Genomic DNA, 23,649 nt, shown 5'->3' with positions numbered 1-23,649 from the left:
TCTCTTCCTCTCTGGAATGCCTGTGAAATACTTAACTGGGTTCAGTAGTAGAGAAATATACTTCGTTATCTGCAGTTTGCAGCTGAGACAGCTGCTGCCTTTGCAGATGTAGGGAAAACACGTAAGATATTTGTTATCACAAGGAGGTAGTGGCCTTGGACAAAGGTCTGGCAACATGTTTAGTGCTAGTTTGCTCTGTATAAGGAAGGGACATTGAAACAGCACATGATGGAATAAAAGTGGGGAAGCCCCTGTCAGCTTGAGCCTCGGTACAGACAGGACTATGCAGCATGCTGTACACCAGAAGAGAGATCCATCTGATGCCATCACCTTGGGGCTCCTGGTATCAGAAGGAACGTAAGACACCATCTAATTCAATTACTATCATCGGTTTCATATAGCTTCTGGTTTTGTGTCAATAAACAACCTCTTTTGCTCACATCCTGGATGTGGTGTGTTGTTTCCTTGAATCCTCGTTGACTGCCCAATAGCTAGACAAAACAGCAGATAACCTGAGGATAAAACACAAGTGTTCCACGCAGTAGTACTAGGGCCAAGAAAGGGGCTTCCATCAGCTGATCTATTGCTCATTTTTTTTCTAATACTTATCCCACTGTATACTACAACAGACTTAGACTTCACTATATCATAATTAGAGCCTACGAGAAAAAATAGCTAGTGCTGCATAACAGCTAGTTTGCCTGTGTCAGCAACTGTGGGTAGGCCCTGTGAGAACTAGTTATACCAACTCACTTACTTGGGTCAGTCAAGCTATTATTCTAAAATGCATTCCAAACCCTGTGTGTGATCAGAGCAATGCAGCAGAGGGCCAAGTAAACAACAGAAGATCTGGCTCAAGGAGTATATAAATAATAGACTCCTGTAAAAACATGTGAAGCAAACATTTATACTGATACTTGAAGTACAGACTCTCCCTTGAAATAGCTCAGCTACAGAGTACATGTTTAAGGACAGAGCTGCTATAGAAGCAGCAAGTTTGAAAAGTTTGGTAGAAATTTTGGATTGCAGAGGCTCTGACAACAGGCTTGTTCTGGGAATAGCATTTGGACCTAAGATTCTAAAACAAGTGGCTTTTGAAGAGCTTCCTATTTCTCAGTACTTAAGTTGATAATTTCAGAAATCACTCACTTAATAAAAAGAGCTTTAGTTTAGCAGTGTATGAAATACCTGCCAAAACCTGACTTACAAGTGCTTGGCTCTTAACTGTGATCAAGCTTTTTGTTGAAAGCAGAGCCTCACCCCACCCACTGTATCTGAAGGTCCCCTTTTGTTCTCTTCATCTAATACTTTTCACCCCATTACAGATCTAGCTTAAAAAAATTAGTTTTAAAATTTAGTTAATTTAAACTAAAGAAGTCTTAAAAATGAAAAAGAAAGTTTCTCAGTAACCATATAGCCCAAAGTTCATATGTAAGCAACTGTCAGTTATGGGGGGGGGAGGAGGGGAACAACACACCAGATTTTTTTATGAAAGCAAAATGTAACATTTAAATCCTCTTCTAAGAGGTAGAGACCCACTGTTTTAATTGACGCCATCCAGATCTGCAGTACTAATGTCATACCAATTTATTGCTATTAATGATAAAACCAGATTTAAGAGCTATACCAGCAATGTAGCAGGAGTATAATTGTGATCTCCAATATTAATAGAATAAGATATACCCATATCTAATAACAATAGCAGATTCCACCAGAAATCTATCACTTATTGTAAACATTGTATTTGTGCAGTTTCTTTTTCATACTTTAATTCCCAAAATCATGAAAAGCAAATTTAGTAGCATAAAACACACATCCAGTTTCACGTCTGGCAACGAGAACCCCATTGTTCATAGACAACCAAAAACCTAGCAGCACATTTTCAAACATTATTACAAATATTTCTGGTCTACCCTCCCTCCAAATTTCCCCCCCCACCCCCCCAGCACCAAAAATAAAGTGCAGTGCCCATAAAAATGTGTCAAGAAAATAGCCACGTTCTTTTCTTTGTAATAAAAAAAGAGTACTTTGCCTCAGTCTTAACAGTGTTATACTGTGTCCATCATTTTAGGTTCTTCATCTTTTTGTAGCATTGAGTTTAAATTGCAGACACTTCTGTTTATGCAACTTTGTAGGTAATTTGCATTCTGCAACAAATTAAGAATTGAAAGCTTAATCTCAATACATACATACACTTAGAGAACTAAGTCGAGCTCTTTATTTTGTCTGTCTTAAGATAAGTTCGTAATTAAATATAACTTCTTAAAAAAAAAAATCCCAGACAGTATTATCATAATGTGAATGTCAAGAAGCTTCTTTAAATTTAGCTAGCATACTATCACTTTATTGTGCATTTACTTAGGGTTCAGTTACCAGATCTTACCAAACAGGTACCTTGACCAAATTTATTTCAAAGTACTTTAAATTGTGTCTCCTTCCCCAACATTCAGCTTTTAAAAGCCTTTAAAATTTTCTCTTCAGCCCAAGATGTGATCATCACTAACACTGAAACCAAAGACCACAGTGTTCCAAGATGAAGATAAAACCAAGGGCAGAATATTGTAACACAGTGTAAATTTTCCTTAAACTTGACTATCTGTGGGTTTCCATTAATGGGATTAGTACTTTTCAGCTGAAAACTCATTTCACCTCCCGTGATACAAAGTATATTTAATTCTAGAACCTGAACAGGTTAATGATGCAGTTTTCCATTTAGCACAATTATTCAAGGGCACTGAACTAACATATGCCTTTTCACACTATAAATTGTGAGAGCTTTGAGAAACAATCTCTCCTGAATATTGATAATAGTGCACATTAGAACTGACAGTGCTCCAAGTATAGAGAGGCCTATTCCTAGATCTCAAAAAGTACATCTTATCAAGAGTGTAGCAAAAAATCTATTCCTAATAGAATTGTTATATTCATTTCTGGAAATGAAAAGCCTACCTGTGACAAAGACTCCAGTCCTTCTACAATACCAGTATAGACACTGGGATTCTGTACTGACATAGCTTGAAAGCCTTGAGAGACTGAACAGATTCTTACTCTTGATTTGAATGCTTCAAGCTCAGTTTTAAAAGCTTCCAAATAGCCTTCTTCCCTTGCCTGTAAAGATAAGAGTGAAATGTTTTTCATCTCAGCCAGATTTACTTCTAGTTGTAAGCATACATACTGCTAAGAATTAGTCCTGCAGTCATGCATATTATACTCATTGAAGGATAATGGTTTGGGCAAGTCAATAATAACATTAGTACCAGTCAGCTTAAAAAGAAGATTCAGGTATGCTAGTTTCTGACTGATTGTTTTGTTTTAAAGAGAGACTTTAGCATTTGATGAGTATAGGAATTGAGTTATTCATTCATCTGAGAACATGTAAGAAAAAAACAAATATAATTTTAACCCTTCCTTTATTCCATCTCAGAAGCCAATACCCTTAAGAGAAAAGGTACTCATGGCAGCACTCAATTCAAAAGCAAAGCATGAATCAAAGTGGGTGTCAACTTAAGTCCTTAAGGCAGCATTAAGATCAGCATGACTTGATTCTTCAGTCTTGTATAACTTAATATAGAACCTGCATCAAACCGCAGCTTCAGTCTTCTCACGTCTCTCTCTCTCTCCCTCTCCCTCTCTCAGCATTCCAGAGCTAACTATGACTGATTAAAGAGAAACAGACTCCAAATTGGGCCCTGCCATGAACTGCATAGAGAGGCATTATGATAAGCGAAATAGGATGATCAGTCCTTAGACGCATTCATGTTTGCCACTGTAATTTAGGTGGTAGTTCACTATTCCACACTCCTGTAGTTCTCATGCTATGTTCTGCTCTCCCTCTGGCCTAACAAGAAGCCATGGAACTTCCATTCTCAAGATCAGAATTACACAAAGCATTCATCCTAGAATGAACTGCCAACAAAACAACACTTCCCCATAAGCTTGATTCAGTCAATAACATATTTAACCTCCAACTGTCAGGAAGAAAGCTCCTTCAGAACACTGATCCCTTGCAAGGCTATCAAGAGTTTATCTCAGCATTATACAAGTTCTGACTTACTTTGGCTTTTTGGAAAAATAGACGAAAACAGCCTCTTGGATCCATGTTACAACTTCTGGCCATTTCTATAATAAACTGCATCACAACTGCTTGGTGTGCTATTTGTTCCATCAGAGCTCTTTTCTGAAAAGAGAAAGTACATAATTACAGAAAATATCTTTAAAAGTATAACTATCTAAAATTTATCAACATCTTTGCATTTGATTCCTAAAGAGAAAAGAACTGATGCTGACAAAAGCAAAGGGACTGTTAATTAGCTGAGACTAGATCTAATGTAGTAATGTGTTTTGGATGCTTCCTTCAATAAGATAACATGGACATGGGAAGACAGGGAGAAGAATAATTACATGGCTTATCAATTTGAACAGCTTTTCTGTAGTGTAAGTAGAAAACTATGTACTTTTAAGCAGTTTAAAGGTCTTCCTAGTACCTGTTCAGCTTCTAGATAAAAACACCATAAGATGAGATATTTAGCTGTTTCTTCACATACAAGATATGGGTGGTCAGACAAAAATCTTTGGCTGTCATCCCATCTGCCCAGCATACCTGATTAAAAAAACAAAAAACAACAACAACATGAATTAACACATTCAGTATGGGGAAGTGATTTAATGCAGTTATTCAAGTTATTCAAAGACTTTATTCAAATTTACATACTACTACAATCTCCTTCACACTTCATTGTTACCTCAGAAGAACAGCATCTAAATAAAACTGAACTCAATTTTTTTTTGTTTTTAAAACACCTCCCAGTGCTGAAAGAGCATTACCAATAAGGTATGCTCAGACTGTAAAGATACTGAAATATAGTTAGCTGCTACTGTTAAGACCTTATTTTTATTGTATCTCTGGCAGTGTTAAAAACAGGTTAACTATAAATGGTTTTCACACACTGTAACAAAGTAGTATCTATACCTATTTGTTAAGAATTTGATAGTATAACTAAGTTGATGGATGGAGATTTACATTCAGTGGTTTTGACAGAAAAGTTCTTTAAGTGCTTGCAAGCAAGACAAATAGAAATGAAAGCATAATCATAGTCTAAAATGAACATGCTTCTGACATGGTTTGCTATGTTTTAGGAAATACAAAGCTATTTTTATAACCAAATTCAAGCATTAAGGTCAAAACAGGAAAGCCAACTTGGTGGCTGAAAGTTAACTAGAAGACTGAATTGTATTAAGTGGCATGAAACTACCTTCATGGAAAGAGCTGCAGGTTGAAAGCCAGAACTCAAAATTCAAGCAGTGAGATCACCTTCCCCTCCCTCCTCCCCATGTTCCTTCGTATGAGTTAATTGCCCTAATATACATATTAGTGATATTTTGCTGCTTGCCAGTACTAGATACAAAGTTTTACCTTTCTATCACTCATATAAATATATCTTTAAAAATAAAAGATCAGTTCCATCTTTACATAGTCTTAACAGCTGTTTTGCAGATATTTACCTTTTATCATTCATCCCCCTCATGGATTAACAGACACCAAACTCCCAGCTGTTTATAGGAGGCAGGTACAGACAGTCCCAGGCACTTTTACGTGCAGGAATTGCATCTCCATTAATGCCCCTATCATTTCCAATGGAACAGCAGAAAAAGTTGCTAGAATTTTAATTTTCATGACTTGAAAAACTTTTTCAGTTCTATGTTGACTCAAGAAGTTCTCATTGATCATAGGAACCAACAGGCTTCTGCAATTTACAGTTTCTTTTACTTTGAAATGGTTATTTGTTATGATTCCACATCTCCTGTCCTGAGAAACAAGAATCTAGATAGTCTCCTTGCTAGATGTTTAATTTGTTAGCATCCATTTTGTATGATAATAATAATAATAATAATGAAAAAAAAGAAATAGACCTACACAAATTCTACAGGAGGTTAATCTGCAAAATGTTGGAAGCAAGATACTTACCGAAGTATCTAATCTGTTCTTCATGCTTCTCTATAAATGATTTAGATATATCTTCATCTTCTACTTCTTTTCTTTTATACTGACTAATAAAACTCTAAAGAGGAGAAAAAACTATCATAGAATCTCCACATATACCTTTTTTGAACTAAGGGATTATTTTAATTCATTACTATTTAAAGGGTAATGTTCTAGTTTTAAGCATAGCCCAGCAAACACATATGTGTACACTTAATGTACCCAAGAAGGTTATTTACAAAAACACAGCTCATCTAAATAATAGCGTGAAAAATGCCTTATCATGTTCTTCTTCTGAGCAATAATCTATCTCAAAGTTCTACACACTAGCAGGAACTTACTGATCTATAAACAAAGAGAAACATCTACATCATCTAGCCTTGATGAAGCTAGCTCAGTGGAATTCTTAAAAATGATCCATATTCAAGTTAAGTGCTGAAAACAAAACTGGCATTTACTATGAAGACAGTTTGTGCTAAAATAATCTGTATTAAGAAATTCACGTTATTAGAGGCAAACTGTGCATGTTTCAAATGTGAGAATTTGGCATAACAAAGAAGCAAACTTCATGTGAAGAACTATTGCTCATCCTTGGTTTTGGCAACAGTTGCTGTAAGGGACAAATATAAGTTCTGATTCCCAATTAAAGGAGAAGTGTCATACACATTCGTGATATCAGTGCACCATGTCCCCTTTAATACGGCAAAACAAGAAAGAAAAACATTCAACACATTACAATAAGCGCTATACTAGATCTAGAAAACACTCAAGATGAGAAATAAATGGAATAAAAAAGGCTTATAATTGTTTTCATACAAATGTATATCTCATACCTTATTAAATACCTCCTTACTAAAAGAATCTGTATTCCATAAATTCTGTCTTTCCCTCTGTATTAGCGCTTCTTCTTTTCTTCTCCACTCTTCCTCTCTCTGTCTCAGTTCTGAAGCTTCAGTTTGTGCTTTGGCATATTCCTGATCCATGGATTCTGAATTATGCAGTGCTAAACTACCGAGTTTCTGCTGGGCTTCTGCTAGATTCCATTTGGATTCTACAGAGCTCTTCACAAACTCTTTTTGTTTTTGACAGATTAATTCAATCCCTTGACAATAGGTCTGTGTGGAAGACAAAACATGCTGTTTATGGAAGGAAAAACTGATAGATTTTATGAAGCATATAGAAACAGAAGGCTTTGACTCCCAAATAGAACACTGAAATGGAAGGCATCTTAAAAGAAATATTATATTCACAGCAGTGACTAAACATGATACAGTGCAGCTAGATGATTTTTAAAGGAAACTTATGCTTCAGGCTTTCTAAACTTTAAGATATTGTCCAGATTTCAGCTGGGATAGAGTTAATTTTGTTTCTACTAGCTGGCATAGTGCTGTCTTTTGGATTTAGGATGAGAATAATGTTGATAACACACTGTGCTGGTTTTGGCTGGGATAGAGTTAATTCTCTTCACTGTAGCGCCTGTACTAGTGCCTGAGGTGATTTATGGTAACCTGGATAGTGAACAGTCATCCAAAGATACAGATGAAGCCAAGTGCAAATGACCCATGTGGTGGAAGTTTGTAAGGAGCGCACCATCAACACATGGAAACTCATTGGCAGTAATGTCCTGGAAAGATGACAAGGCACCAACAGTGGTGGAGGTGATTGATAGACTCCGAGATTACGAAGCAAATCTCTCTTCCTCCCTCGTCTCGGCTGTAGAGAAACTATCCTGAGAGGTCCAGCAACTCAAAGAAGATATGTCCTACTCCCCACCTCTATGGGGTAGTGCCTCAGCCATTAGGAATAAGCATCCCTTTGCTCACAGAGAGAGGATATACACCACAGGCCACCCTATGGTTCTACCTCCATGACCACAGAGAGGACATGAGGAGGTGGGATGGCAAGCCTACCTCGACCCTAGAGGCACAGGTACGTGAGCTGCAAGGAAGAACAGTCACTCAGGGAGGTTCTTCCAGGAAAGCTGCTGCTCCAGTTTCCAGTGAGAAGGTCTGCAGACAGAGGAGCAGAAGTGCAGATTTTATTTCTGAGCGTAACAGAGAGACTCTTGATTCACATTTACAGGAAGTGAGTTGCGAATGCCATGATCAAGACTAGAGGGGCCCTGCCTCCAGCCAGGTGGAGGAAAGGGACAACCGGGTTTACTGGACCGTGTGGATCCGATGGCCTGGCACATCACACCCACAGGAGTATAAAGCTTTAGTGGACGCCGGCGCACAGCGCACCTTAATGCCATCAAACTATATAGGGGCAGAACCCATCCGTATTGCTGGAGCGACAGGGGGATCCCAAGAGCTAACTGTATTGGAGGCCAAAGTGAGCCTAACCAGGAATGAGTGGCAAAAGCACCCCATCGTGACTGGCCCAGAGGCTCTGTGCATCCTTGGCATAGACTACCTCAGGAGAGGGTATTTCAAGGACCCAAAAGGGTACAAGTGGGCTTCTGGAATAGCTGCCTTGGAGACGGAGAGAATTAAACAGCTGTCTGCCTTGCCCGGTCTCTCGAAGGACCCTTCTGTTATGGGGTTGCTGAAGGTCAAAGAACAACAGGTGCCGATTGCCACCACAACAGTGCACCGGCGGCAATATCGCATCAACCGAGACTCCCTGATTCCCATCCATGAGCTCATTCATCGACTAGAGAGCCAAGGAGTGATCAGTAGGACCCACTCACCCTTTAACAATCCCATATGGCCAGCGTGGAAGCCTAATGAAGAGTGGAGGCTTACAGCAGACTATCGTGGCCTGAACAAAGTCACTCCGCCACTGAGTGCTGCCGTGCCGGACATGCTAGAACTTCAGTATGAACTGGAGTCCAAGGCAGCCAAGTGGTATGCCACAATTTATATTGCCAATGCGTTTTTCTCCATTCCTTTGGCAGCAGAGTGCAGGCCACAGTTTGCTTTCACTTGGAGGGGCGTCCAGTACACCTGGAATCGACTGCCCCAGGGGTGGAAACACAGCCCTACCATTTGCCATGGACTGATCCATAATGCACTGGAACAGGGAGAAGCTCCAGAACACCTTCAATACATTGACGACATCATCATGTGGGGTAGCACAGCAGCAGAAGTTTTTGAGAAAGGGAAGAAAATTGTCCAAATCCTTCTGAAGGCCGGTTTCGCCATAAAACAAAGTGAGGTCAAGGGACCCGCACAGGAGGTCCAGGTCTTAGGAATCAAATGGCAAGATGGACGTTGTTACATCCCAATGGATGTGAAAAACAAAATAGCAACCATATCTCCACCAACTAGCAAAAAGGAAACACAAGCTTTCTTGGGCGTTGTGGGTTTTTGGAGAATGCATATTCCAAATTACAGTCTGATCGTAAGCCCTTTCCGTCAAGTGACCCAGAAGAAGAATGATTTCAAATGGGGCCCTGAGCCAACGACAAGCCTTTGAACAGATTAAACAGGAAATAGTTCATGCAGTAGCCCTTCGGCCAGTCCGGGCAGGACAAGATGAAAAGAATGTGCTCTATATCGCAGTCGGGGAGAATGGCCCTACCTGGAGCCTCTGGCAGAAAGCACCAGGAGAGACCCAAGGTCAACCCCTAGGATTTTAGAGTCGGGGATACAGAGGGTCTGAAGCCTGCTATAATCCAACTGAGAAAGAGATATTGGCAGCATATGAAGGGGTTCGAGCTGCTTCAGAAGTGGTTGGTACTGAAGCACAGCTGCTCCTGGCGCCCCGACTGCTGGTGCTGGGCTGGATGTTCAAAGGGAAGGTCCCATCTACACATCATGGAATTGATGCTACGTGGAGTAAATGGGTTGCACTGATCACCCAGCGGGCTCGAATAGGAAACCCCAGTCGCCCAGGAATCTTGGAAGTGATTATGGACTGGCCAGAAGGCAAAGATTTTGGATTATCACCAGAGGAGGAGGTGACACATGCTGAAGAAGCCCCACTCTATAATAAACTGCCAGAAAATGAGAAGCAATACGCCCTGTTCACTGATGGGTCCTATCGCCTTGTGGGAAAGCATCGGAGATGGAAGGCTGCTGTATGGAGTCCTACACGACAAGTAGCAGAAACTGCTGAAGGAGAAGGTGAATCGAGCCAGTCTGCAGAGGTAAAGGCCATCCAGCTGGCCTTAGACATTGCTGAATGGGAAAAGTGGCCAGTGCTCTATCTCTATACTGACTCCTGGATGGTGGCAAACGCCCTGTGGGGCTGGTTACAGCAGTGGAAGCAAAGCAACTGGCAGTGCAGAGGCAAACCCATCTGGGCTGCCACATTGTGGCAAGATATTGCTGCCCGGGTAGAGAACCTGGTTGTGAAAGTACGTCATGTGGATGCTCACGTCCCCAAGAGTCAGGCCACTGAAGAACATCAGAACAACCAGCAGGTAGATCAGGCTGCTAAGACTGAAGTGGCTGAGGTGGATCTGGACTGGCAGGATAAGAGTGAAGTATTTCTAGCTGGGTGGGCCCATGACACCTCAGGCCATCAAGGGAGAGATGCAACATACAGGTGGGCTCGTGATCAAGGGGTGGACTTGACCATGGATGTTATTGCACAGGTTATCCACGAATGTGACACATGCGCTGCAATCAAGCAAGCAAGGCCTGTAAAGCCTCTGTGGTATGGGGGATGATGGCTGAAATATAAATATGGGGAGGCCTGGCAAATTGACTATATGACACTCCCACAAACCTGCCAAGGCAAGTGCCATGTACTTACAATGGTAGAAACAACTACTGGCTGGCTGGAAACATATCCCCTGCCCCATGCCACTGCCTGGAACACTATCCTGGGTCTTGAAAAACAAGTCCTGTGGTGACATGGCACCCCAGAGAGAATTGAGTCAGACAATGGGACTCATTTCCGAAATAACCTCATAGACACCTGGGCCAAAGAGCACGGCATTGAGTGGGTGTATCACATCCCCTATCATGCACCAGCCTCTGGGAAAATCGAAAGATACAATGGACTGTTAAAAACTACACTGAGAGCAATGTGGGGGGTGTGTGGAACATTTAAACACTGGGATACGCATTTAGCAAAAGCCACCTGGTTAGTCAACACAAGGAGAACTGCCAACCGAGCTGGCCCTGCCCAGTCTGAAATACTACATACTGTGGAAGGGGATAGAGTCCCTGGAATGCACATTAAAAATATGCTGGGGAAAACAGTCTGGGTTCTTTCTTCCTTGGGCAAAGACAAACCCCTTTGTGGGACTGCTTTCTCTCGAGGACCTGGGTGCACTTGGTGGGTGATGCGGGAGGATGTAGGAGTCTGATGTGTGCCTCAAGGGGATTTGATCTTGGGGAAAACCAGCCAATGAACTGACGCGCATAATGCAAACTGCTGTATAATATTGTATGGCATCTCTTCTGTGGTTGCTATATAACATGTCAATGTGTTGTGGTTTGCCCCCAGTCAGCACCTAGCACCATGCAGCCACTCGCTCACTCCCCCCACCCCTCTGGGATGTGGGAGAGAATTGGAAGAGCAAAAGCAAAAGGAAAAAAACGTGTGGGTAAGATAAGAACAGTTTAATAATTAGAGTAAAATAATAATGATAATATTGATTATGATAATAATAATGATAATTATGGTAATATAAAAAAGGAAAAGGGAAAAAGGAAAAAAAACAGTAACACAAACAATACAACTGCTCACCACCTGCTGACCAACGCTGCCGGGGGAGTGAGCAAGCGGCTGTGTGGGGCTGAGTTGCTGGCTAAAGCACAACACACACTGATGTTTCAGTTGTTGCCAAGTAGTGCTTACACTAATCAAGACTTTTCCAGCCTCCCATGCTCTGCCAGGTGCACAAGAAGCCGGGAGGGTAGGGGGCACAGCTAAGATAGCGCATTCAAACTGGCCTAAGGGATATTCCATACCATATGACATCATGCTCAGTATATTAACTGGGGGGAGTTGGCCAAGGGTGCAGCGATCATGGATCGGGGACTGGCGGGGCATCAGTCGGCAGGTGGTGAATAGTTGCATTACTTGGTTTTTCCCTGGGTTTCACGTCTCTCTCGTTGTTTTCCTTCCCCCCCCTTTTCCCACAAGAGGTATGTACAGAATCATGGATCAAGTATTGCCACCAGTAATACAACCTCCAGACTGCATATAATAAAATTCTTTTGTAGATGAAAGGATTTTCCTCATTCCCCTCTGGCTATCGTTATTCTGCAAAATTAACAATAGCCAAAATAGCAGAATACTTTTAAGACACACTTCTGAGAAGAAAGCATCTGCTTTATGATGCCAAATCATAACAACAGAGTAACTATTACTACCTACCTTCTGGCATGGACTAATATTACTGTGGCGAGTTGATGTTGGATTGCTGCCAGGTGCCCACCAAGCCACTCTCTCAATACCCATCTCCTCAGCAGAACAGGGAACAAAATAAGATGAAAAAAAAAAGCTCGTGGGTCAAGATAAAGGCAGGAAGATTGCTCACCAATTACCATCATGGGCAAAACAGACTCAGGGAAGATTAATTTGATTTATTGCCAATTAAAAATAGAGTAGGATGGTGAGAAACAAAGACAAAACTGAAAACATGTTTCCCTCCCCTTCTTCCCAAGCTCAACTTCACTCCATTGTTCCTGACCCTTCGGTCTCCTCCTCCCTGTCCTGAGCAGCTCTGGGGGGATGGGAAATGGGGATTGTGGTCAGTTTGTAACATTTCCTCTCTGGCGCTCCTTCCTTCTCACTTTTCCCCCTGCTCCAGCATGGGGTCCTTCCCACGGGCGTCTGTCCTGAACTACCCATTCAACTAGTCATCTTGAATCCATCTACCCAGCCATATGTGCTGCTTTATCAGTGGGATGTAACACACAATGACCCCTTAGTGATAATCGAATGGATATTTCTTGCTAATCAGTTACATAAGACCATCGTGACGCGCCCTGAAAGCTTTGCCCTGCTAATTATGAAAGGACGACAACGACTCAGAGTATTAGCAGGACAAGATATTGCCAGAATCATTGCACCAGTGTCGTCACATATGTTACAGTATTTGATGCAAACTTCTCTAGGCTTTCAAACAGCTTTAGTAGACTTTCCTGGTCAGAGAGATAATCATAACCCGAGCCACAAGTTGATCCAACATGACTTTATATTATGTGAAACCCCAAACAGAAGCCATATACCTCTATCAGCCCTCACTGTATTTACTGATGGATCAGGTCGAACCAGCCAGGCAGTTATTGTGTGGAAAGATCCATGTATTCAAACTTGGTTGTCAGATATCAGCCATGCTGATGGTTCTCCACAAATTGTGGAACTCGCTGCAGTAGTCCGAGCTTTTCAACTTTGGCAAGAACCCCTCAATATTGTAACAGACTCAGCTTATGTAGCCAGGCTAGTATCTCGTTTAGAAAATGCATGCTTGTGGGATGTTTCTCATCCGCTATTATTCCACTATCTATTCCAGCTGTCCCATCTTTTGAATGACAGAAAAGAACCTTATTTTATTATGCATATTAGAGCGCATATGACTCTCCCTGGCCCTTTGGTTGAAGGCAACCAGCGAGCAGATGCTCTGACCATGCCTGTTCAAGTACTTCCCAATATGATGGAACAAGCCCGGATTTCCCACGTGTTTTTTCACCAAAATGCGAAAGCGTTACAAAAAATGTTTTCTTTGACGTCTGTACAAGCCCGTGACATTATTAGTGCTTGTCCAGACCACCAACACTTCTGTAGCACAACATCACGTGCAGGCGTTAATCCTAGGGGATTGACTGCCTTAGAATTATGCCAAACAGATGTTACTCATTTTCCAACATTTGGTCGCTTGAAATATATTCACATTTCTGTTGATACCTTCTTGGGAGCAGTTTTCGCTTCTTGTCATGCTGGAGAAAGAGCCCGAGATGTAATCAAACACTTTACCTGTGCCTTTGCATCCTTAGGTATCCTGCGTATAATTAAGACCGATAATGGCCCAGCCTATACCTCACATCGTCTACTAACCTTTTTTCAAGATTGGGGGGTGAAACACATCACAGGTATTCCTCACTCCCCCGCAGGGCAAGCCATCATTGAATGAGCACATAATGCCTTAAAACGCATGTTGTTACAACAAAGCGGGGGAGCTGGAACCATAACTCCACAAGAGCGTTTAGCAAAAGCACTCTATGTCCTTAACTTCTTAAATTTTTCTGATACAGGTTCCCCCATTAGCTGACACTATCCCTCTCTGCAAACAGACCGGCAGAACATTGAAGGAAAGGCGCAGGTCCTCGTACGAAATTTAGAATCCTGGATAACAGAGGGTCCCTTCCCCCTAATAACATGGGGAAGAGGTTATGCTTGTGTCTCCACAGGGTCAGGACCTCGCTGGATCCCAGCCCGTTGTGTTCGGCCGTATCGGTATCAACCCTCAACAGAAAATTCTGCATCGGAAGAACCAAACCCTACTGAAGGAAAATGAAGACGCTCTGTTTGTTGATTGTATTTATAATATGTTCATGTAATGGGGTATGTTCTTGGCCAGGGTTACCCAAGCTGCCATCGTCTAACAATATTTGGGTAACACTGGCAAAAGCCATAAACCAAGACTCTCTCATTCTGAATCTATTCACAAAAGTATTCAGCAGCTAGAGAAAACAAAAACCTGCAGAAACTGCAAACAGATAATGATTGGAGTTGGCTTGATCAGCTCCTTAGTAGTCTAGGCCTGGGCAGATGGGTAAAAACGCTTGTGAAATATGCAATCTTTTGCATTGGAAGGTTTTTGTGTATGGTTATCTGTATCCCATGCTTATTACAATGCTTACAATGTTTAACAGATAAATCTGATGCAACCAGTCCCCAAGCAGCAACAACCCCCGTGTGCCAACTGCCCCTGTTAATACACTGTCATGGCATCACATGGTATGGAATGAACATCCCATTGGCCAGTCGGGGTCAGCTGTCTTGGCTGTGGCCCCACCCCTCCCAGCCTCTTGCCCACATGGCAGAGCATGGGAAGCTGGAAAGGTCGCTGACTACTACAGGCACTACAGTGAAGAGAATTAACCCCTTCTCAGCCAAAGCCAGCACATTCTCCACCCCCTATTCCATACCATTTACACCATGCCCAGGTCCCATACCATCCAATACAACCTCACCAACCACCACTCTTCCCCTTCCCATCCTTTGATGTAATACACAGACAATATTCCCTTAGTTTATGGACCTTCCCTGTAACATGTCCATAAAAATGTCCACTGAGTTCACCCAGTCCATGACTCTGGGCTCCATCTGTCATATCAGTCCTTCAGGGCAGAAGAGATGGTATGTGTGGTGTTGGGTTTCTGCATACCAAGTCAGTCATCGTTCCATCACTGCTACACTTGGCTTGTTTCATCTAAGTTCATCTTCAATGGGTTGGGAGGCTTGTACTCTGATATAATTGATAAAACACAGAGATGCCATACAATATTATACAGCAGTTTGCATTATGCGCATCAGTTCATTGGCTGGTTTTCCCCAAGATCAAATCACCTTGAGGCACACATCAGACTCCTACATCCTCCCGCATCACCCACCAAGTGCACCCAGGTCCCCGAGAGAAAGCAGTCCCACAAAGGGGTTTGCCTTTGCCCAAGGCAGGAAGAACCCAGACTGTTTTCCCCAGCATATTTTTAATGTGCATTCCAGGGACTCTATCCCCTTCCACAGTATGTAGTATTTCAGACTGGGCAGGGCCAGCTCGGTTGGCAGTTCTCCTTGTGTTGACTAACCAGGTGGCTTTTGCTAAATGCGTATCCCAGTGTTTAAATGTTCCACACCCCCCCCCCCCATTGCTCTCAGTGTAGTTTTTAACAGTCCATTGTATCTTTCGATTTTCCCAGAGGCTGGTGCATGATAGGGGATGTGATACACCCACTCAATGCCGTGCTCTTTGGCCCAGGTGTCTATGAGGTTATTTCGGAAATGAGTCCCATTGTCTGACTCAATTCTCTCTGGGGTGCCATGTCACCACAGGACTTGTTTTTCAAGACCCAGGATAGTGTTCCGGGCAGTGGCATGGGGCAGGGGATATGTTTCCAGCCAGCCAGTAGTTGTTTCTACCATTGTAAGTACATGGCGCTTGCCTTGGCAGGTTTGTGGGAGTGTCATATAGTCAATTTGCCAGGCCTCCCCATATTTATATTTCAGCCATCATCCCCCATACCACAGAGGCTTTACAGGCCTTGCTTGCTTGATTGCAGCGCATGTGTCACATTCGTGGATAACCTGTGCAATAACATCCATGGTCAAGTCCACCCCTTGATCACGAGCCCACCTGTATGTTGCATCTCTCCCTTGATGGCCTGAGGTGTCATGGGCCCACCCAGCTAGAAATACTTCACTCTTATCCTGCCAGTCCAGATCCACCTCAGCCACTTCAGTCTTAGCAGCCTGATCTACCTGCTGGTTGTTCTGATGTTCTTCAGTGGCCCGACTCTTGGGGACGTGAGCATCCACATGACATAATTTCACAACCAGGTTCTCTACCCGGGCAGCAATATCTTGCCACAATGTTGCAGCCCAGATGGGTTTGCCTCTGCACTGCCAGTTGCTTTGCTTCCACTGCTGTAACCAGCCCCACAGGGCGTTTGCCACCATCCAGGAGTCAGTATAGAGATAGAGCACTGGCCACTTTTCCCATTCAGCAATGTCTAAGGCCAGCTGGATGGCCTTTACCTCTGCAAACTGGCTCGATTCACCTTCTCCTTCAGCAGTTTCTGCTACTTGTCGTGTAGGACTCCATACAGCAGCCTTCCATCTCCGATGCTTTCCCACAAGGCGATAGGACCCATCAGTGAACAGGGCGTATTGCTTCTCATTTTCTGGCAGTTTATTATAGAGTGGGGCTTCTTCAGCATGTGTCACCTCCTCCTCTGGTGATAATCCAAAATCTTTGCCTTCTGGCCAGTCCATAATCACTTCCAAGATTCCTGGGCGACTGGGGTTTCCTATTCGAGCCCGCTGGGTGATCAGTGCAACCCATTTACTCCACGTAGCATCAATTCCATGATGTGTAGATGGGACCTTCCCTTTGAACATCCAGCCCAGCACCAGCAGTCGGGGCGCCAGGAGAAGCTGTGCTTCAGTACCAACCACTTCTGAAGCAGCTCGAACCCCTTCATATGCTGCCAATATCTCTTTCTCAGTTGGAGTATAGCAGGCTTCGGACCCTCTGTATCCCCGACTCTAAAATCCTACGGGTCGACCTCGGGTCTCTCCTGATGCTTTCTGCCAGAGGCTCCAGGTAGGGCCATTCTCCCCGACTGCGATATAGAGCACATTCTTTTCATCTTGTCCTGCCCAGACTGGCCCAAGGGCTACTGCATGAACTATTTCCTGTTTAATCTGTTCAAAGGCTTGTCGTTGGCTCAGGACCCCATTTGAAATCATTCTTTTTCCGGGTCACTTGACAGAAAGGGCTTACGATCAGACTGTAATTTGGAATATGCATTCTCCAAAAACCCACAACACCTATAAAAGATTGTATTTCCTTTTTTGCTAGTTGGTGGAGATATGGTTGCTATTTTGTTTTTCACATCCATTGGGATGTAACAACGTCCATCTTGCCATTTGATTCCTAAGACCTGGACCTCCTGTGCGGGTCCCTTGACCTCACTTTGTTTTATGGCGAAACCGGCCTTCAGAAGGATTTGGACAATTTTCTTCCCTTTCTCAAAAACTTCTGCTGCTGTGCTACCCCACATGATGATGTCGTCAATGTATTGAAGGTGTTCTGGAGCTTCTCCCTGTTCCAGTGCATTATGGATCAGTCCATGGCAAATGGTAGGGCTGTGTTTCCACCCCTGGGGCAGTCGATTCCAGGTGTACTGGACGCCCCTCCAAGTGAAAGCAAACTGTGGCCTGCACTCTGCTGCCAAAGGAATGGAGAAAAATGCATTGGCAATATAAATTGTGGCATACCACTTGGCTGCCTTGGACTCCAGTTCATACTGAAGTTCTAGCATGTCTGGCACAGCAGCATTCAATAGTGGAGTGACTTTGTTCAGGCCACGGTAGTCTACTGTTAGTCTCCAATCTGTATTAGACTTCCGGACTGACCATATGGGATTGTTAAAGGGTGAGTGGGTCCTACTGATCACTCCTTGGCTCTCCAGTCGATGAATGAGCTCATGGATGGGAATCAGGGAGTCTCGGTTGATGCGATATTGCCGCCGGTGCACTGTTGTGGTGGCGATCGGCACCTGTTGTTCTTTGACCTTCAGCAACCCCACAACAGAAGGGTCCTTCGAGAGACCGGGCAAGGCAGACAGCTGTTTAATTCTCTCCGTCTCCAAGGCAGCTATTCCAGAAGCCCACTTGTACCCTTTTGGGTCCTTGAAATACCCTCTCCTGAGGTAGTCTATGCCAAGGATGCACAGAGCCTCTGGGTCAGTCATGATGGGGTGCTTTTGCCACTCATTCCCGGTTAGGCTCACTTTGGCCTCCAATACAGTTAGCTCTTGGGATCCCCCTGTCGCTCCAGCAATACGGATGGGTTCTGCCCCTATATAGTTTGATGGCATTAAGGTGCACTGTGCGCCGGCGTCCACTAAAGCTTTATACTCCTGTGGGTGTGATGTGCCAGGCCATCGGATCCACACGGTCCAGTAAACCCGGTTGTCCCTTTCCTCCACCTGGCTGGAGGCAGGGCCCCTCTAGTCTTGATCATGGCATTCGCAACTCACTTCCTGTAAATGTGAATCAAGAGTCTCTCTATTACGCTCAGAAATAAAATCTGCACTTCTGCTCCTCTGTCTGCAGACCTTCTCACTGGAAACTGGAGCAGCAGCTTTCCTGGAAGAACCTCCCTGAGTGACTGTTCTTCCTTGCAGCTCACGTACCTGTGCCTCTAGGGTCGAGGTAGGCTTGCCATCCCACCTCCTCATGTCCTCTCTGTGGTCATGGAGGTAGAACCATAGGGTGGCCTGTGGTGTATATCCTCTCTCTGTGAGCAAAGGGATGCTTATTCCTAATGGCTGAGGCACTACCCCATAGAGATGGAGAGTAGGACATATCTTCTTTGAGTTGCTGGACCTCTCAGGATAGTTTCTCCACAGCCGAGACGAGGGAGGAAGAGAGATTTGCTTCATAATCCCGGAGTCTATCAATCACCTCCACCACTGTTGGTGCCTCGTCATCTTTCCAGGACATTACTGCCAATGAGTTTCCATGCGTCGATGGTGCGCTTCATACAAGCTTCTGCCACATGGGTCGTGTGCATCTGTATCTTTGGATGACTCTTGATCCTCCAGGTCACCATAAATCACCTCCAGCATGGCTGATTCCCTCAGGTACTGGATACCTTTCTCCATGGCAGTCCATTTTCCTGGGCGATATATTACATCTTCCTTGAAGGGATACCTGCCTTTCACACTGGACAGAAGTTGCCTCCAGAGGCTGAGGGCTTGTGTTTTTTTTCCAATTGCTTTGTCAATGCCCCCTTCCCTAGAAAGGGATTCCATTTTTTTGGCTTCCTTCCCCTCTAATTCCAGACTGCTGGCCCCGTTATCCCAGCATCGGAGCAGCCAGGTGGCAATGTGCTCACCTAGATGACGGCTGAAATCTTTCCGCATATCTCGCAGCTCACTCAAGGATAGGGATCAGGTGGTTTCTGCCTCATTTATGAGTTCTTCCTCTTCCTCCTCCTCTCCTTGTGATGGCCCTACTCTTTCATCATCTCTTTCTAAACGAGTTGACTTTCTCTTCCAAGATTTCTTCTTGTGTATGGGGGCAATTGATACTGGCACGGGTTGATTCTCTGATTCAGCTGCAGTGCCTGTCGTGGGGGCTTGAGTAGCCACGGTGCCTGTCATCGGAATTGGAGTGGCCTCAGTGCCTGCTGTTTTCTTTGTCTTCTTAGATCCAGAGGCCTTCTCTTCCTCTTGGGAGCACTGAATACTGTTGAGCAGGGCTCGGTACGTGTAGGGGAATAGACAGGGATCGGCGACCGGAAGATCACGGGCTGTGACGGAAAGATAGACTCCTCCGAATAGGAGTGGCAGGAACAGGAAGCGCAAGAGCTATATAAGCATGTGACGCAGTTAAATAAACGGACATTTTGTATCCGTCATATTGATGTCTGTGCATCACTGTCCCCAGGGTGGGTAGAGCCCTGTGTCCCGGAGATATGCGGCCCAAGATAACTTCTCCCATAGAAGCGTACGGCAACAAGTGGTGACCCCGACGTGATCGGCGGGGCGACATGGCAAGTTCTCTGGGGGGAAATGATAGCTTGAGGCACGCAGGGGTGGGACAGTGAGCCGCAGGACGGCGGGCGCGCCATGGAATCAGTCGTAAAGGTACTGAAGGGATTGGGGAAGGAATATGGAACTTCGATTTCGAAGGCGCCTACCTCAATGATCATCCAATGGATGATTACGCAGGGTCTCATACGGAGTCCCGCAGACATATTTAATAAAGATAATTGGGTGAGAATTAAAGAGGAGTTAGCCGAAAGGGCTATGATGGGAAAACCCCAGTACATACAGCTCTGGGGAAAGATACACCAATTACTATTGAAAGCTCGGGATGATCAGGAGACGTGGCGGCAGGCGCGGCTGTGCCTGCACGGTGCTACAGTTGACAGTAGCCCGGAAATAGACTCAGGAGGGGCAGTGGGGACACAGACAGGGGCAAGCATCGTGGGGGATGGGGAAGAAGCGGGGAGTTCAGACGGAGTAGCCTGGCCAACTACTCAGTCTGAGGCTCCCAAAGAGGTGGATCGGGAAGCAGCGGTGTTCCCTGTTGAGCCAGCAGGACCCTTGGAACGCCCCCCCGCATACCCCTGGGACGATTTGGCACAGGCGCAGGTACTTGCGCGCGGGGAGGGGGACGTAGCGGCGGACACAGTGGGAGCGACGGAGCGGAAGGAGGAGGATGATCAGCGCCGGCAGCGGCACCGCCCTCTGCCCGATCCTCGAGACTGGCTCCCGGGGCAACCCTTGAGATGGGAGTCAGGCGAGGAGGAGGATTGGGGTGCCTGGAGGGGAGGACAGGGTGGGTATAGATCAAGCTCGAGTAGCAGCGAATCAGAAGTTGGGGGAGAAACCGATGTCCACATGTGGGAAGATGGGGCAGATTGCCTGCAGCACGCAAAAAAGAGGCATAAGGCAGCAGGGACTCGGAGGACCAATCAGAGTGAGGGAAGAGAGAGATTGCCAAAAGTGGAGGTCCGAAGCGCTGCAGCTCCGGAGGGGTCCGCGGAGGACGTGCTGCGGCAGCTGCAGCAGGTTATGCGCGCACTAGGGGAAGTAACTCGGTGGCAGACAGGACTCTTAACGAAGGGTGCGCCCCAGCGACAGTCAGTCGAGTTACCTAACTGGCGGCTGATAGCCAGAGATTGTAGCCTCGATGGAGTAAGGATAGAGATGCCCTGGATATTCCCTATCCGGATAGCTCCTGGAGGACGGGCAGGGAGCTGCAAGCGGTAACGGAGAGTTCCCGCAGAGCGTATAGCGAAGTGGGCAGGTATTAAAAAAAAAAAAGAGTGGAACCTTGGCAAAAGATACAGCAAGGACTAGCAGAGCCATTTACAACGTTTTGTGACAGGTTGCAGAAGGCCACCATAGAATCAGAATTGCCGCCAGCAGCCAAGGATGCAGTCCTTATGGATTGCCTCCAAAGTCAAGCAAATCCGCAGACACAAGATGTCCTCCGCACCTTGGCGGTGGGGGCATCATTGGGTCAAACCATCAGGCATGTCTTGCGCCAGGAGGCGTTGAATCAGCATGGCGGTGTGGGAGCGCACATCTGCCAGAACCCTGACTGTGGAAGCGAAGAAAGGGTGCTGGTGCAAGCGGCCGGGGTGGGGCTGAGATGTCACTTGTGTGGACAGCAAGGGCACTTTAAAGCTGGGTGCCTGCTAGGGGAAAGGGGAGGACGTAATGGAGGAGGAGCGCGCCCAGTAGGGAGGTGCTGGGTGTGTGGGAAGCCAGGACACCTGGCAAGAGATTGTCCAACTACGAAGCCGGGAAACGGCCAAAGGAGGGCGAAGCGAGGGGGATTCGCGCCTCCTGTGAGTCAAATGGCCCCCATCATGGTGCCAGTGCCAGGAGCTTGGCCCACCGTAGCGGGCCAAGGGGGAGTGAACCTTCATGCAGGGGAGCAGAACCAGCAAGATCTGCAGGTTACGGCCCCCGCGTGGCCTTGGTCATAGGCTGTAACAAGAGACCCATGGCGGCGGTGATGATTACCCCGCAAGAGCCGGGTTGCCCGGCACGGATATGCCTGGGAATGTTAGTGGATACCGGGGCGGATGTCACAGTGATGCCACTCGAACAGTGGCCACCAACTTGGCCCCTCGCCATGGGAAAAAGTATAATAGGGGTAGGAGGAGAACAACAGATGAGGACTAGTACTTGCCCTGTGAAACTCGAAGTCATGGACGAGGAGGCAGGGAAGTTCCTCACGGCCGTAGTGACCATACTAGTAGCAGATGGGGTAGCAAGCCCCTTGTTAGGGCGAGATGCCCTTGCCCAGATGGGGATCGGGTTGAAAAATTTAGCATAAGGGCCACTGCCTCAGAGGGGCTTCGTCAGCACAAGTTGGTGTGGAAAACCGAACAGCCCGTCTGGGTGGGGCAGTGGCCCCTGAGAACAGAGAAAACAGAGGCTGTAAGAGCTATAGTAAAACGAGAGCACGAAGCGGGGCACCTAGAGCCCTCGATGAGCCCCTGGAACACCCCTATATTTGCTATAAAAAAGAAAGAGAAAAACCAATGGAGGATGCTGCATGACCTTAGAGCAGTAAATCAGCAAATGGAGGACATGGGGCCTCTCCAACCCGGCCTACCAGATCTGAGTGCTGTCCCGAGAGGATGGCGAGTCATTGTTTTAGATATCAAAGACTGCTTCTTCAGTATTCCGCTACATCCAGATGATAGAAAGAGATTTGCCTTTACTCTGCCCGCGGTGAACCGCGCAGAACCAGGTAGTAGATGGCAGTGGACAATACTTCTGCAGGGGATGAAAAGTTCTCCAGCGATCTGCCAGAGGTATGTGGCTTCTGCATTGCAGCAAGTAAGGCAACAGTATCAGGGGAGAATCTACATGATCCACTACATGGATGACGTCCTCATAGCTGCGCCCACCGAGGCGTTGTGTGAACAAGTCTTTTCAGACACCCAAAGGGGCCTTGAGGGACAGGGCCTCAAGGTAGCTGAGGCAAAGGTACAGCGAGGACCAGCGTGTGGATTTCTGGGTGCTAGAATACAAGGGGATTGCATACAAGCTCAGCCTATTAAACTTACACCTAAGGTTAAAAATTTACACGATGTACAGAAGCTGGTAGGAGCACTGCAGTGGTTGCGGACGTTTGTGCGCGTCACCGGTGAGGAGATGCAACCTTTCTATGCGTTGCTGAAAGGGACCGACCCATGGGAGCCCAGGAGTTTAGACCCTGAGGCAGTCCAGCAGTTGCAGATGATAGAACGTCGAATGCAAAAGGAAGGAGTATGGCGGTGGGACCCCCAGGAGGAATTAATCGCAGGTTGGATTCTGACCGCCGGTGGAGGATTAGGATTGCTATATCAAATACAGGCGGGGGAAGAAAAACCACTGCGATGGGTATATCAGAAGGTTCCCAACGATGCATTCTCCACAAAAGTCAAGGTAGCCGGGGGAATGATTTGGCGGCTGCGACGGGAAAGCAAGGGAATCTTTGGGAAGGAGCCAGATAAGCTGACA

General features: G+C 45.5%; 1 protein-coding gene across 1 annotated transcript in view; it reads right to left on the bottom strand.

Moving 5' to 3' along the window:
* Positions 1 to 1,951: 1,951 nt before the first annotated feature.
* Positions 1,952 to 23,649, bottom strand: part of CDC37L1 (cell division cycle 37 like 1, HSP90 cochaperone) — a 36,267-nt gene continuing 14,569 nt past the window's right edge. Inside the window, exons 2-7 of the mRNA XM_064439864.1 lie at positions 6,814 to 7,095; positions 5,966 to 6,059; positions 4,485 to 4,600; positions 4,055 to 4,177; positions 2,950 to 3,108; positions 1,952 to 2,147 (exon numbers count right to left, since the gene is read on the bottom strand). Of these exons, the coding sequence (XP_064295934.1) occupies positions 2,049 to 2,147; positions 2,950 to 3,108; positions 4,055 to 4,177; positions 4,485 to 4,600; positions 5,966 to 6,059; positions 6,814 to 7,095 (873 nt within the window). The 3' untranslated portion in view covers positions 1,952 to 2,048. The remainder of the gene's footprint in view (positions 2,148 to 2,949; positions 3,109 to 4,054; positions 4,178 to 4,484; positions 4,601 to 5,965; positions 6,060 to 6,813; positions 7,096 to 23,649) is intronic.

This window comes from Phalacrocorax carbo, assembly GCF_963921805.1.
Source record: "Phalacrocorax carbo chromosome W unlocalized genomic scaffold, bPhaCar2.1 SUPER_W_unloc_13, whole genome shotgun sequence".
NCBI lineage: Eukaryota > Metazoa > Chordata > Aves > Suliformes > Phalacrocoracidae > Phalacrocorax > Phalacrocorax carbo.
Note: the sequence above shows the minus strand (reverse complement) of the source record. Positions and strands in the feature narration are given on the sequence as shown.